At 35.8% G+C, this 16779-nt stretch overlaps 1 protein-coding gene across 1 annotated transcript; it reads left to right on the top strand.

Moving 5' to 3' along the window:
* Positions 1 to 9615: 9615 nt before the first annotated feature.
* On the top strand, positions 9616 to 15849 carry LOC104903677 (hypothetical protein). The gene is made up of 4 exons (XM_010691761.4): positions 9616 to 10455; positions 11000 to 11469; positions 14391 to 14991; positions 15243 to 15849. Exons 1-4 carry the CDS (start codon positions 10363 to 10365, stop codon positions 15666 to 15668), a joined length of 1590 nt encoding a protein of 529 aa, XP_010690063.2. The 5' UTR covers positions 9616 to 10362; the 3' UTR covers positions 15669 to 15849.
* Positions 15850 to 16779: the final 930 nt, after the last annotated feature.

Genomic DNA, 16779 nt, shown 5'->3' with positions numbered 1-16779 from the left:
CATGAGATTTCCATCAGGTCCGTTGGAGAGGTATTCATACAATTAAAGGGAGGAATTAAATGACTAGAACTTAAGGATACCATCTTCACATGCTAAGTGGTTCAAAGCATCAACATTACACGAGAATTAACTTCAACTATTATTTAAGCTTATAATGAAACTTCATATATGGATTTAAATACATCGGTGACCGATCACACTTTGCACGTAGCCAACCACCCCTCATAAGTACAGAATTAGGTATTAATATGTAGCATTAGTCTAACACTAAACCTCTCTTCCACGTAATCAACTGTCACAACCAAGTAATGAAGCATCAAGTGCTCAGGTTACTGCATACTATCAAATATTATTGACTAATTCTAATGTGCGAAGTTTTAGATTACAAGAGCACATATCACCAAATTCAGGACTTTTAGATAAAACGTGTAATAAGGTAGTAAATCAAAACTTTTTCGCTCACCTCTTTATTCCAGTTTGTTTGGTAAAGGATGAAGAGTAAAATTTTGACATGTTAGCTTCTAACTATTCTTAGTTGAGGTGACTTCGAGCGTGGCATAGGACAAGCTATGGCTTGCAGTTAACAAATCCACATACATTGAGAAAAAACACAATAGTAAACTTCTATAAAGCCACCATCATACCATAGGTTTGATCATAGTGATGTACTTTCAGACCATCAATGATGTACATTGAAGCCATCTTTAATGTACATTCAAGCCATCGATTAGTATACCAATTGGTTTCTATTGCACTCCACTCTATCATGCCGTAATTCATGTGAACCAAGTAAAAGTACATTCAAGGACTGGTAAACATAATTGCCATGTCATGTTCGATACATGTAATTTGCAAGTGGTAGGTTTTTGACATAGTAGTCCAAACACCAAGTAGTTCCAAGTTGTCGTAGAATCTATGTGAGAATATATAACAATAGTTGGAAATTACCAGAGGTGCAATCACAGGCTGTAAAGCAGTTATTGTTCTGATCATGCGCTGCCAACGTACGCAGCTGACTACTATCACAAACACATCTTCATCTGTTGCCAGTTGATCTAACGTCACTTTGCCAAAAAAAAACAAAGTCCAAGTGGAAAAAAGGGTCAACACAACAATACCTGACTATAAAAAGCAAAACATTACGAGCAAGGACATACACGTGTCATATACATGTGATAGCCGAAGCAAGAAAAATGTTGCTTTCTTTCCTAAATTAGGATAATTATGGATCACAAAAGTGGGGACTTCAAAACAATCCGCAAAAGTGCCAAGGCTACGAATATTTCCTAGAAGAGCTTAACATCACTACTCCGAAATACAAAGTGTAATCCAACCTTGTTCTTTTCGAGCAGAAACTAACTAAAATCTGATATTATAACATAGACATTCACTAAACATATGATTACATATTATTCTCCATTGTATTAATTTGTTTGCAGTTTGGAGTCTTCTATAAAACCATGCCAAAAATAGACTCTTAGGAGTTGCCTAAAAATTGCACAAATATTCCTGCCAGTTTAATTTTGGATGAATGCTGAGCATGACTTTGCACATTGCACTAATAACAAAATTCTTGAGCAGGAGCAAGTCCGCTACAATCATCAACAACATCTACATATATATGACACAAAAATCTTCTTAAGTAAGCCGAAAGCATTTTAGGAACTCAAGAACTAAGATCATTCTTTCACATAATAAGCAAGAATAGAGCATCTCAGGTTCTTTATTTCCCATATATATCTATATACATTATTCTATTATATATGAAAAAAGGTATTGAAATAGGAAGAATGAAAACCATAAAAATTATAATGTGTGCCTTGGAATATATATACACGTGATGTTTATGCAATAAGGATATGATGTACATTAGACAAAGTAGACATCAGAAATTAGACATTAGTAAAAAGGCAACAATAACATATATGAAAGCAAAAAATTAGCATTCAAAGACTAGTAGACTGACCTGCTACCAGTAAACAGAATAAATATCATTAAGTTATAATAGAAATGAGTTTCTATTTAACTTAAATCAAGTAGGAAACTTTGACAGGCATTTTCAAAAGTTATGGGTATCCAATCTTTCCACATGTGCTGCATAACCTCTTTTTCTTTTGATTTTTCTTAATTGCCTTTTCCTTATCTCCCTATATCTTTTTCTCCTTCTAGTGTCACTATCCTTGTTACTTAGTATATGAGATTTAATGTACATATAATGTACTAGTGATGTACATGTAGTGTACTAGTGATGTATATGGCCCAAACTCAGATCCATTACCCATCTAAAGAAGTAGTGCAACCCACTTGAATAAAACGACATATATAGAAGAACATGATTGAACAAAAGTTCCAGTCACCTCCTATCACCATAGAGTATATTCTTTAAAACACCTAATTTTCTACTGAATGATGTGAAAATAGCTTACAATTTGGAAATCTATGAATTAAGAGTAGAATATAAGCACATCAGTTCTAAAAATTTGAATTCCATGAATTATTTTTATTGAAAGAATAATACCATGAATGAGGTTTATATTTCAGCTGGAACAATCAAGATTTCGATTAGAGACAAAATTTCAGATTGAGAAAAGTTCAGATTTGAGAATTTCTTACCTGATGATGATTGAAAAAATAGCAGCTAAGTAACACCAAAAGTTGTATGAATTGATGAATCGAACAAACACTTAATGCATGCACGCTTGGTTTTCGATCAAAGAGAAAAGTTTAGATTTTTGTGTGCAATCTTCGATCCATGATGAGAGATATGGTTTTCAATTTTTTTATCTGAAAGTTGTTGTTTTCCACGCTTGGAATGATCAAATTGCCAAAAAATGATGTGTTTGATTGTTAGAGCTGGGAAAATCGCAGCCCTTAGGTTTCTAAGATCTAACGGTTGTGATTTATTCTCACATATCTATCTATTCTCACATAACTCTTTATTCTCACCGGATCCCGACTCTCTCTCTCTCTCTCTCTCTCTCTCTCTCTCTCTCTCTCTCTCTATATATATATAATATATATATATAATATATATATATATATATATATATATATATATATATATATATATATATATATATATATATATATATATTATATATATATATATATTTGATGCGTAAAATCCATTAGCTCATACATAAAATCCATCAGCTTATACATTTAGTTTATGAGTTGATGTATTTTTAACTAGCCTTCTTTCCACGCGATGCGTGCGTGGATTATTTTGGCGGTTATCATTAAATTTCATTTAAATGTAATTTTGAAGAATGTAATTTACAATAATCATTAGTTTTAATTGAATATCGTTTGGTGTAAATACAAGATATAAAAATTACTTGATGAAGAAGTTGTTTTCTTGGTATTTTTATTACTTGTTAATGGGTGTTGGTATTATTATTGCATTTCAAAGTTTAGGTAAAATTAAAATTTATGTCTTTGATTTTGTAATTGATTTGAAAACTGCTTTAGTTATTTTAATTTGTTCTTCAATCATAAACTCTTTCTTTCACTACACTTATTTTTATGAAAGTTTATTTTAGCTATTTTGAACTTCTTTTGATAAACATATTTTAAATTAGGAAGGACTATGATTGAGGAAAATCTCAAAATCTTAATATGTAAGTATTTTTATTGGATGAAGGGTTAAAAAGTCTTTGCAAAGGGGACACCATAGCTCCCCTCTTGGCTTATATAATAGAGATTTGTAAATAAAATCAATCAGTTCTTCTACAAACTCAGAGTTTCCAAACCATCATTTCCTTTTATCACATTTTATTTTTATACTATTTCAACAAAAGATTAGCTCGAAGTCTTAGGAATTCATACAAATTCTTTCTACCCTAATTACAACTCGGTAAGAATAGACATTCCAATATTTAAGACAACTTAGACAATTTAGAAATTTTGAACACACTTTACAAACTTTGACAAAATACTTAGAATTTATTTAGCTTTTGTTAGTCGTATTTAAAAGTGAATAAAGTACATCTATATATAGGCATTTAATTACGTTGAACTTTATCGTGAATATCCCCTTATCTCGGTTATGGCCTCCTGACGAACGTTTTTGGTGGCCAACAAGCAATGGAATATTCACAGTTAAGTCGAAGCTAAACCACTTTATTTGGAGAGCATACAAGGGAAGCTTGGCGGTTAGGGAAAGGCTTTTCTCAAGACCTATTTGTGAATTGTGATTCATCTACTTGTACGATTTAAATGAAACAATTTACATTCCCTTTTTGCGTGCTAACACACAAAAGCTATATGGCAGGTTAGTAATTTTACTGATCTCATCTCCAATGCCCCAAGTTCCTTGTTTGCAGATTGTTTGAACTTTCAAATGGCTTGTGAGTAAAACTTCCCGGGAAGAACTTCGTACTTTAAGCTCTTTAATGTGGGCTGCTTGGTTTTGCCGCAACAAATGTAGAAGTTATGCCTTGAATGTGTTCGATGAAATGCGTCAAAAGTGGGTTTTGGGGTACCGCCGTCGGGCAAGGCCGCCCGATCGGGCCCGCAACTGCGCTGAGAATTGGAGTGAAAAAGAGTTCGCGATCGGGCGAGACACCGAACAACGACTCGGGCGATCTCGCCCGATCGGGCGCGCAACGAAGTCTGGAAGAAGTAAAAACCGCCCGATCGGGCAGATGTCGCCCGACCCGATCGGGCGGCTGCCCAATAACGCGGAAACGCGTTTTCTGAACAAGGGTATAAATAGTTTATTTATATCTTAGGGTTTTAACTACAAAAAACACTCTGTTCTCTCTATAATCTGGTTTCTTCTCATAATATATAATATTCTCCCTCTCTCTGCCGTGGAGTAGCCAAATTGGTAACCACGTAAATTTGTTGTCTGATTTTATTGTTTTTGCATTAAATATTTGTTTCTCTTTCACATCCGTTATAACAAATTGGTATCAGAGCTTTGGTTATCGATCTGTGTGAGAAAGATGTCTGGGGTGAATGTCAAAATCGATAAATTTACTGGGAGGAATTGTTTTAGTCTGTGGCAGATCAAGATGCGGGCTTACTGAAGCAACAGGGGTTGTGGGCACCGTTGGCAAAGAAAGCAACGGATTAGTCACCGCTGAGATGGCCGTTCTGGAGGAGAAAGCTCATTCAAGATTATGTTGTGTCTGGCAGATGACATAATCACTGAAGTCGCGGAGGAGGAAACCGCATCTGGTCTGTGGTTGAAATTAGAGAGTTTGTACATGACAAAATCTCTAACCAACAAGTTGCTTTTGAAGCAACGTCTGTTCAGTCTGCGAATGCAGGAAGGTATGCCTCTTAGAGATCATCTTGATCAATTAAATACAATTTTATTAGAATTGCGTAATATTGATGTGAAGGTGGAGGATGAGGATGCCGCTTTAATTCTGCTTGTTTCTTTACCTATATCGTATGAAAATTTTGTGCAATCTTTCATTGTTGGTAAAGATTCTGTGTCCCTAGAAGAAGTTAGATCATCTTTGCATACTAGGGAATTGCGCCATAAGGCATCTGGTAGTAGTACAGAAAATCAGTCTTCTGGGTTAGTGGCCAGTAGTAGTGGTGGTAAAGGACATGGTAAAAAGAATTTTAAGAAATCTGGAAATTCTAAAGGGGGTCCTAAACCTAATGATATCTGTAACTACTGTAAGGAAAAGGGGCATTGGAAGAAGGAATGTCCTAAAAAGAAGCATCAGGAGAAAAATCTGGGTCTGGTTCTGCTGCTGTTGCAGCAGAAAATTCGAATTCTGAGGATGACCTTGCTCTAGTGGCAAATGAGAAAACATATAGTGATGTGTGGGTTCTTGATTCTGGAGCGTCATATCATATGAGTCCTCATAGGGAGTGGTTTACTACTTATGAGCAGGTAGATGGGGGAATATTTCGATGGCTAACAGTGCAGTCTGTAAGATAGTTGGAATAGGCTCTATCAAGATCCGACTCATGATGATATTTTATACTTTGAAAAATGTTAGCATGTTCCACAGATGACCAACAATCTGATTTCACTTAGTCTACTAGACAGTAAGGGTTTCAGTTTCAGAGGGAGTGGTGGAATTGTGTATGTCTGCAAGGGTTCAAAGGAGGTTTTGAAGGGGGTCAAGCGTGGTACTTTGTATGTTCTGCAGGGTTCTACTATCTCAGGTTCAGCTTCTATTGCATCGTCTGAGGTTCAGAAGGGGATATGACCAAGCTATGGCACATGAGACTTGGTCATATGAGTGAGAGAGGAATGCAAATCCTCTCCAAGGCAGATCTTCTGTGTGGCCATAAGGTCACAAACCTGGAGTTTTGTGAGCATTGTGTTCTTAGGAAATTACATCGTAGCAAGTTTCCTAAGGGCATTCATAGAACAAAAGGTACTCTGGATTATATCCACTCTGATTGTTGGGGTCCTTCACGCGTGGAGTCTTTGGAGGTCACAGGTATTTTGTTTCTTTCATAGATGATTATTCAAGAATGACTTGGTTGATTATCATGAAGTCAAAAGGTGAAGCTTTCAAGAATTTTAAGCAGTGGAAGGCATTAGTGGAAAATCAAACTGGGAAGAAGATCAAAAGGCTACGAACTGATAATGGTCTGGAATTTTGTTTGTCTGAGTTCAATGAGTTCTGTAAAATGAAGGGATTGCTAGGCATCACACTGTCAGAAATACACCACACAGAATGGTGTAGCAGAAAGGATGAATCAGACACTTCTGGAGAGAGCTCGGTGCATGCTCTCTAATGCTGGTATGACTGAAGTTCTGGGGAGAAGCTGTCAATACAGCATGTTATTTGATAAATCGTGGACCTCATTCTGGGATCAATCTCAAAACACCATATGAGATGTGGTCAGGTAAGCCTGCAGATTACTCAGATTTGCGAGTTTTTGGTTGTAATGTCTACTATCATGTGAATGAAGGAAAACTAGAACCAAGGGCTAAAAGGGGAGTGTTTGTGGGTTATGGAGATGGAGTTAAGGGTTATAGAATCTGGTCTCCATCTGAGAAAGGGTTATACTTAGTAGAAATGTAGTCTTTGATGAAAATTCTATGTTTAATCCTACTGTGATGTCCATTGAAGTCAGATAGTAGTAGTGTTGATAAACAGGTGGAGCAGCAAGTCACTCATGATGAGAGTGATGATCATCAACACATTGGTTCTGAAGAACCATCATCTTCGACGCCTAGTGAGGAGGCGCCTAGCCTGGCACGGGAACGTCCTATAAGGACAAATTTTGGTAAACCTCCAACTAGATATGGGTTTGAAGATATGGTAGCTTATGCACTGCAGGTTGCTGAAGAGGTGGATGTCTATGAGCCATCAACCTATAGGAAGCAGTTACATGTACGGAGTCTACCCATTGGCTTGCTGCAATGGGGGAAGAGATGGAGTCACTTCATAAGAACGAGACTTGGGAGCTTGTGTCTAAGCCTTCAGGGAGAAAAATTGTTACTTGTAAATGGGTTTTCAAGAAAAAGGAGGGGATGACATCTGAAGAAGGGGTCAAGTATAAGGCTCGACTGGTTGCAAGAGGGTTCACACAAAGGGAGGGTGTAGACTATAATGAGATTTTTTCGCCTGTAGTCAGACATACTTCCATCAGGGTGCTACTAGCAGTAGTTGCACATCAGGATTTTGAGCTTGAGCAGCTAGATGTAAAAACAGCTTTCTTACATGGAGAGTTGGAGGAGGAGATATATATGGCTCAACCAGATGGGTTTCAGGTTCCAGGAAAAGAAAACAGTGTTTGCAAGTTGAAGAAGTCCTTATATGGGCTAAAGCAGTCTCCAAGGCAATGGTACAAGAAGTTTGATAGCTATATGATGAAGCTAGGCTACAACAGGAGCTCATATGATTGTTGTGTGTATCATAACAAGCTGACAGATGGGTCTTTTATCTACTTAGTGCTATATGTGGATGATATGTTGATAGCTGCCAGGAACAAGTCAGATGTTCAGAAATTGAAGGAACTTCTCAGTGCTGAATTTGAAATGAAGGATTTGGGTGCAGCAAGGAAGATTTTGGGGATGGAAATTTATAGGGAAGGATCAGAAGAAACTTTTCTTGTCACAGAAGGGTTATATTGAGAAGATATTGTCAAGGTTTGGCATGTCAACAGCAAAACCTATAGATACTCCAAGTGCTTCGAATAGTCATTTGTCTGTGGCTTTTGCACCTAAGTCGGCTGAGGAGAAGGAGTACATGAGTCGGGTTCCGTATGCTAGTGCAGTAGGGAGTCTGATGTATGCTATGGTTTGCACTAGGCCGGATCTTGCACATGCAGTCAGTGTGGTTAGTAGGTTCATGGGTGATCCTGGTAAGGAGCATTGGCAGGCAGTCAAGAGGATTTTTCGGTACTTAGAGGTACGTCAGATATTGGTCTCATTTATGGAGGTGATATGGCTTGCTTAGTTGCAGGATATTCTGATTCTGATTATGCTGGAGATGTGATGGTAGAAGGTCTATGACTGGATATGTGTTTACTCTTGGTGGTTCTGTGGTGAGTTGGAAAGCAACTTTACACCTACTGTAACTTTGTCTACTACTGAGGAGAGTATATGGCCTTGACAGAAGCAGCTAAGGAGGGATCTGGTTAAAGGGGTTAATCAGTGATTTGGGTCTACATCATGATCAAGCAACTGTGTTCTGTGACAGTTTAAGTGCAATATGTCTGCAAAGGATCAAGTCCATCATGAGAGGACTAAGCATATTGATGTCAGATATCATTTTCTGAGGAGTGAGACAAGGATTAAGGTGAAGAAGGTAGGAACTGCTGATAATCCTGCTGATATGTTCACCAAGCCGGTTCCGCAGAGTAAGTTCCAACATTGCTTGGACTTACTTAATATTCGTGATTGTTAGTTGCCCTCTTGGGGAATTCTGGGTCCTTAGGGACTAATCTGGTATGGTTGTCTTCTTGGGACAAATCTGGTGTTTGGGAGATTCTGGGCGTTGTGATCAATGCATCTGGTTTTCTGGTTATTGTGACAGGATTCAAGGCAAGGTGGAGATTTGTAGAAGTTATGCCTTGAATGTGTTCGACGAAATGCGTCAAAAGTGGGTTTCGGGTAGACCGCACGATCGGGTCGGGCGAGGCCGCCCGATCGGGCCCGCAACTGTGCTGAGAATTGGAGTGAAAAAGAGTTCGCCCGATCCCATCGGGCTTGGTCGTCCGATCGGGCGAGACACCGAACAACGACTCGGGCGATCTCGCCCAATCGGGCGCGCAACGAAGTCTGGAAGAAGTAAAAACCGCCAGATCGGGCGGCTGCCCGATAACGCGGAAACGCGTTTTCTGAATGGGGGTATAAATAGTTTATTTATATCTTAGGGTTTTAACTACGAAAAACACTCTGTTCTCTCTGTAATCTGGTTTCTTCTCAATTCTCACAATATAATATTCTCCCTCTCTCTGCCGTGGATGTAGCCAAATTGGTGAACCACGTAAATATGTTGTCTGATTTTATTGTTTTTGCATTCAATATTTGTTTCTCTCTCACATCCATTATAACAACAAATGTATTTTTGTGTTGGAAAATCTTGATGGCCCCACTGGTGGAGTACTAGCTACAAGCATGCAGGGAATGTATTCAAGCTTGTGAATGTCTGAATGATGCGGGTTCCCCTATTGTCAGTTGGCCTACAATTGGCTCTCTAAAGGCACTAGGGAGATTGGTTTGGAGGTGGTTGTTTATCACCACAGCGACTGTATTGTGATGATGGGCACAAAGAGAGTAGCAGCAAGGTGGGATGCAACCTTACACGAGGCCTGCTCGATGTGAAGTGGAGTTGGCTCTCAGATTCGGGTATGATAGACTTGAGCTTGAAGGAGATGCTCTTATGGTGGTTAATGCTGTGAAAAACATGCAAACATTAGTTATTTCGTGTCTTTGATGATGTTAGTAGGTTGATGGGGATTTTGTTTCTTTTTTTTATTTCTCATATTAAGCGAGTGGGTAATATTGTAGTCCATTTGTTAACTGGTTGGGATTATTTATGTAACTATGAAATTGTTTGGTTTGGTTTGACTCTTTTTCTCAAAGTGTTACCACTTTGGCAAAGCTTATTTAATATAATTTCCCCTTAATTTCCTTAAAATAAAAAAAAAAGTAAGAAAGCCAATTTTCCCAAATTAATGATAACGAGCTACTAATACATTATTACACCAAGTCTAGTCAACGCATTAATGGTTTCAAGTAATATTATATACTGCTTGTATAAAGTATAGATTAATAGATCTATTCTAGTCCCTGTAATCAGAAAAAAGTATCTAGGGATAGTTGATTATAAATTTATATGTTGGCTTTTCAATCTATGTAAATTTATATTGTCTTTTCAGTCTATAAATATAACTGTACGTAGCAAGACTAACATTATTAGATCTTCCATGGCTTTGAGACGAGATTGCGTAGTTCCTTTGCTACTTAATTTGCTGGTTGCAATTTTTCTAGTCTCAGCTTCCGCAAAATCTTATGATCAAGTAAGTATCTTTCTCACTTCTCAGCTTCTCCCTGTTCTTAGCTTGTTCTCAGTTTCTGTCATTTGTATTTTCTGCAAAAAAAACTTACACCAAAAACACCACTAATATAGCTAGAATATATGCTGCCTCTCATAACCTAAGTTGCACGGACACGGAACACGTAGACACGGAGAAATGCAAATTCTAAAAGCGAAAAAACGCGGAGAAAACGTTAGAGAACACGATATTTTACAGTTTTGATAGTAGATTAGGGTGTATTTTGAGAGATTTATAGATATTGAAAGGAAAAAGTAAGGTTAAGAGGGAAAATATGTCTTCTAGTTAAAAAAAACTATGCCGGTCTCCTTTCAATTCACTTTTTATCTTCAAAAGAAAATTCATAGTATCTGAAAGTGTCCTGAAGTGTCGTAACCGCCACACGTTGACCCGTATAGAGTGTCTGTGTATCAGAGCTCATAAATAATGTCTTTATAGTTGATATATTGATACATTGCCCACCATATGCTGATATGCATATTAATTTGGCATATATCAATTTCTTAAGAAGCCAAGATATGAAAGTAAATGGGTGAACCATGGCGGAGACCTTCACAATCGGCGATTCGCAGAGCAAGAGACAAAGATAAGTCCGAAAACAGCACAAAATCTAGAGTTGATATGGAAATTCGAAGCTGAAAGTTATGCAACAGCAACACCAACAATATTTGAGGAAACCATATATTTCTCTAGCTTTGATGGTAACATTTATGCTATAAAACAATTAGATGGATCTCTTGTGTGGAAGCAGAATTTACACCAATTAACAGGGCTCAATTCAACAATAATTCTATTCAAAGGGACCTTAGTTTTATCAAGAGCAACTCCAACTATAGCTGGTGATTTGCTAATTGTTGGAATGTATGGACCTTCAGTTGTTCTTGGGTTCAAAAGAGATACTGGTAAGCTTGTGTGGATGACTAGGCTTGATAATCATCCTGATAGCGTTATTACCATGTCTGGGACTTACTATAACGGGTATGTGCATACACAACTTCAATTTTTTGTTTGTTTCGCATCACTCATTTATACCTCATTAAGGGACTGTTCTCCCCAGCTTATTTTCAGTTCAGTTCAGTTCAGTTCAGTTCCGTTCAGCTCTTGACAATACTCTTACTCTCACATATCACTATTCATTTCAGTTCAATTCAGTTCATTTCAGTTCAATTCAGTTCAATTCAATTCAGCTGTTTTATGCCGAAGATAACATGCCTTAATTATGATGTTAAATATAGTGATTAGTGATATTAATATAAACATATTTTTAAAAATGTCAGGTAAACCAAAATTTTATTCGAAAGTGCATGATCTGACATAGTTTCACAAAAAAGAAATACTTCTATCTATTTGTAGTAGATTTGAATTTCTATCCTTATCTCATCACTTATTAATATAAGCATATTATCAAATTCAATCATAAATCATTGTCACAAAAATTATTAGAATAGGTTGTCTAATTTTAATATAAAATTGAACAAATCCAATGTTATATATTTCTAATAAGCCCATTTCGCTGCACTCTAACCCAACACTGTCCCTAGACATCTTACAGTAATAACCTAGTCGTCCCTTCCTTTATATGTTTTTGAATCTCAAACTACTACGTTAGACTATTCTAAAAAATTACTCGAGGGTCTTACCGAATGGATTAAATTAGTCTCTAAATGGATTAAACTAATCATCACTGAATAGATGCAAGAATGTGATTATTGAATGGATTAAACTGGTTACTAAATAAATTAAACTAGTCATTATATTCGGAAAGGTTGTTCGTGCTCTTCTTAATATTGAGCTTAGGTTGTCTAATTTCAAATTAAAAGTAGACAGTCTCTTATAAGTTATAAAACCAACTTGCAAAAATATTATCACTATCTTAGAAAGTGACTTTTAGAAAAAAAATATATAATTTAGGTAATTATTATTTTCGAATAAATGTGATTGACAAGTAAAAAGATGGTTTGAGTTTTTTCTTACGTTAATATTAAGAATACGTGTCATTTCAAAAATAAATAAATATTAACAATACGTGATTATTGGAATAATAGGTGACTTTTTTCATACATAGGATATCTCTATTATATAAGTCAAGGGAGGAGGTATGCTGTCCTCTTTTGAAGTGACTAAAATACCTTTAATGATCTAATTAATGGAAAGAAAAAAATTACAAAAGCAAATCATTTAAAAATTCTCATTCCAACTTGCCATTTAAAACAAGTTTAAAATGGTATATGCATCAAATACTTCAATCAAAAATTAAATGGACAAAATTTTTATACCTTATAAAAAAATGGCATACATAACATGCACATGAAAAGTCTGAACATTCACTACCTTTGATAGTCTTTAATTCAGTTAAACCAACTCATTATTTTTGTTCTTTCTGTTCAATATTCATTCAAAAAAAATTAATGTTAACAATCACTCATAACCTTTTTATTTTTTTACATTAGCGAATTAATATATCTAAATTCATCTACGGTTGAATTTTTCACAATTAAGTTTAATCATAAATAAAGTACGAATTGAGTATCTAATAGAATAACAAATTTTGAAATTAACACACGCATCGCGTGTATATGAAGGCTAGTATTATAATATTTGAAGGAAAAGAGGAAGTACTATTACTCCAATTCGTGAAGCAATAATTTGATAGGGTAGCGAAGTTGAATTAAATAGACATACTTACTCTTTTACTCTTTTAGAATTAATGACTATCTTATACAACCCTTTAAAAATTACCTGTATTCTTCATATATATGATATTAGATCCTATCTTTTTATTTTATTTTTAGTGGATCCAATCTTCATTTCGAGAGTAACGCCACTTCTAGGAAAAAATAAACGTACAAAGATTAGAGAATCAGGGAGACGTTTATAAAAAAAAAACTCCATCATGTTAAATGGGTTGGCATCGACATCGGGCAGATGGATGTTTCATGTCTCAATGTCTTTACTCCTTACCTGGCAAAAATTACTCTTTTTATAAAATAATCCCATTGATTAGATCTCACTAATCCACGCAGCGCAAAGTCTTTACTCCTTACCTGGCAAAAATTAACCCATTTTACCTTTTTTTTTTTTTAGAAAGGATCATATGAACAACCATACATAGAAAAGAATAATTTGTCCAATCTTATAGATTACTCTTTTATTAATTAGCAAAAATTACAGAAAGTTGATATTTAGATGATGTTATAACAATAAGAATTAATGTACTCTCTATCTCAAAATATAGTTTTTTTATTTTATTTTGAGAGTTAAACTTTAAAATTTTTGACCAAATATTCTTATTAATGTATACAAAAAAAATTATCTAACTCAATTGAACAATCATCATCATAGCTTCAACACTCTCCCTCACATGTGACCATGTTAAATATGGGCCTGGGCCGCACCCATCACAAGGAGAGAGAGTCCACTTCACAATACAAAGGACGTGCCACCTTGAAACCATATGGCAATAAGGGGAGTAAGTGAGTAACCCCTTTGCATTATAAAGTGAATCCATCTCTCTTAATTAATCAATGTGGGACACTCACATGTGGTGTGCGCTATACATCATAGCTTCAACAAATACCAACAAACATAAATTATATGAACAAGCAGGAAAAAAAAAGAACGTGATAACATATAAGTGAAGTGAAATGAGGATGGGATTAGTTATATTACTCTTAATTACCAAAAAAAAAAAATACATTGTTGATGATAAATTTTTCTTAAAATATTATAGATCGCCTTTTGTTATAATTCCTACTTCATACTACCTCTGTTTTTTTAGTTGCAACGATTAGATATTTTCTATTCACACTTTATGTCTAATCGTTGCAACTAAAAGAAACAGAGGTAGTAAGAGTTTAGAAATTGTTGTTAGTCGATATTTAAAAAAAAAAATTATGCAGGGCATTCTATGTAGGAACATCGTCACTAGAAGAACTCGCCAGCATAGACAAATGTTGCACATTCCGTGGCAGTTTTGCAAAACTGAATGCAAAAACAGGAAAAATCCTATGGCAAACCTACATGCTTCCAGACAACAAAGGCAAGCAAGGAGAATATGCAGGGGCAGCAATATGGGGAAGTAGTCCTTCAATTGATATATCAAGGAACCTTGTCTACATTGCCACAGGAAACCTTTACTCAGCTCCAGAGCGAATCGAGACGTGCCAAGAGAGGGAAAACAATCAGACAACTCCTACACATCCAGAGGAGTGCATAGAGGCAGATAACCATGAAAACTCTATTTTGGCTCTAGAGTTAGACACAGGCAATATTAGGTGGTACCAACAATTAGGAGGGTATGATGTATGGTTTGCCAAGTGTATGAATCTTTCAACCCCGAATTGTCCTCCAGGGCCTAATCCTGATGCTGATTTTGGCGAGGCGCCGATGTTGTTGAGTGTTGAGGTGAAAGGATGTCGTAAGGATGTTGCAGTTGCTGTCCAAAAGAGTGGGATTGCTTGGGCTTTGGATAGAGATACTGGTGATGTCATATGGAGCACGGTATGTTTATATGTTTTTTGATTCCCTCTTTTTTTTGCTATTTGAGCTTACATACTATAAAGTTGTTACTACAAATTCATATATGCAGCGTCACACTATCAGTTTGATGTGGAACACAAGTGACTGATAATATGCATAAATGAGATTATTGGACCTTTTTAGAAAGGAGGATTATAAATATTGCATTAATAGAATTGAGATGAATAAAGATAATGTGGCTCGATTGTTTTAACAAAGTAATGATCATGTAGGAGGCTGGACCAGGTGGTATGAAAGGAGGAGGCATATGGGGAGCAGCAACAGATGAAAAAAGAGTCTACACCAACATTGCCAATAGTGATGCAAAGAACTTCACTCTTAAGCCCTCAAACACAACAACAAAAGCTGGAGGATGGGTGGCCATGGATCCTCAAGATGGGACAAACTTATGGACCACCGCGAATCCTAGTAGTGGTGTTAGCTTTGGCCCTGTAACGGTTGCTAATGGTGTTGTGTTTGCTGGATCATATGATAAGCAAGGTAATATATATGCAATTGATGCCAATACTGGTGTTATTTTGTGGTCTTATGAAACTGGATCAGAAGTATATGGAGGTGTATCAGTTGGTGATGGATGTATATATGTTGCTAATGGTTATTGGACTGCTGGAAAATCTTTGTTTGCATTCTGCATTTGATGGCTTATGAAAATACAAGGGAAGATGTAATAACTGTTATAGTAATGTGTAGGCATAGACTTGTATGCAAAGTGCAAGGTTTGGACATTGGAGTGATGTAATTCTATATCATAGATGATGTTTTATGTAATCAGTGCTGGAATTAGACTTTTAAGATTTAACTTTCTCTTTTTCATAGTAATACTCTATGTTTTTCAGTATGATTATCTACCATAAAATCTTTTAACATTTCCTTACTAATGCATGTGTGAGTATGAATTCGAGCCAATTTAAATTAGGCCGATTCCCAAATTGTAACTAATTTGAGTTTGATCGATTCATTTCAATATTCAATATGATTTCAGGTCGTCAATTTTTGGCTCAAAATCAATTCTTGGTCAAATTTCGGGTCAAGTTAATTGGAATGAATATATTTTCTAAGGATTGGATTAATTGATTGGAAATACATTCGAGTTGATCTAATTAAGTTAGTTTTGTTAATTAGTCAAAACTTAGATCCGAGTTCAGCTTAAAACTCGTATAGACCCCCTCAACATGAAGACAACACCGACACTAGGTGGCTTAACCCAAATAGGGGACAAATGGATTAGAATAATGCTAGGAATGCCTTCGTGTGTTCTGAACCTTTCGCTCAAAATAGTACAAAATACTCGTACTTCAGAATTTTTAACGAATCTATCAATATGCAAAATTTAATGACTAATACCAAATTAACTATCATGCTTGACTTCTTTTAAAATCACTTATTCCTGAATTCCTTCAATATTAGAATAATGTGGTTGAGATTTGTTAATAATTTTGAGAATTTTTTTATTTCTTCAAAATTTCCATCTAAATTAATATTGATGTTTGATATTGAGTTTAATTACAATTACAATATCAAATTGATTGGATCATTTCAACCATCAAATCAAAATTGGTATACATTAGAATTAGCTAGAAAAAGAAATTGAGGTTTAAGTTAATTACTACTTTCATTTCTTATACTTAACACGTCATAGTATGCTTCATTTGGTTTTTTAACCAAATAACCCCCGAGTTTTCAGAAAATTCACGAGGTAATCCCCCAACTTTTCAAAATACACGGGGTACCCCTAGCTAAGTTTCATAA

This window comes from Beta vulgaris, chromosome 9 (genome assembly GCF_026745355.1).
Source record: "Beta vulgaris subsp. vulgaris cultivar EL10 chromosome 9, EL10.2, whole genome shotgun sequence".
NCBI lineage: Eukaryota > Viridiplantae > Streptophyta > Magnoliopsida > Caryophyllales > Amaranthaceae > Beta > Beta vulgaris.
Note: the sequence above shows the minus strand (reverse complement) of the source record. Positions and strands in the feature narration are given on the sequence as shown.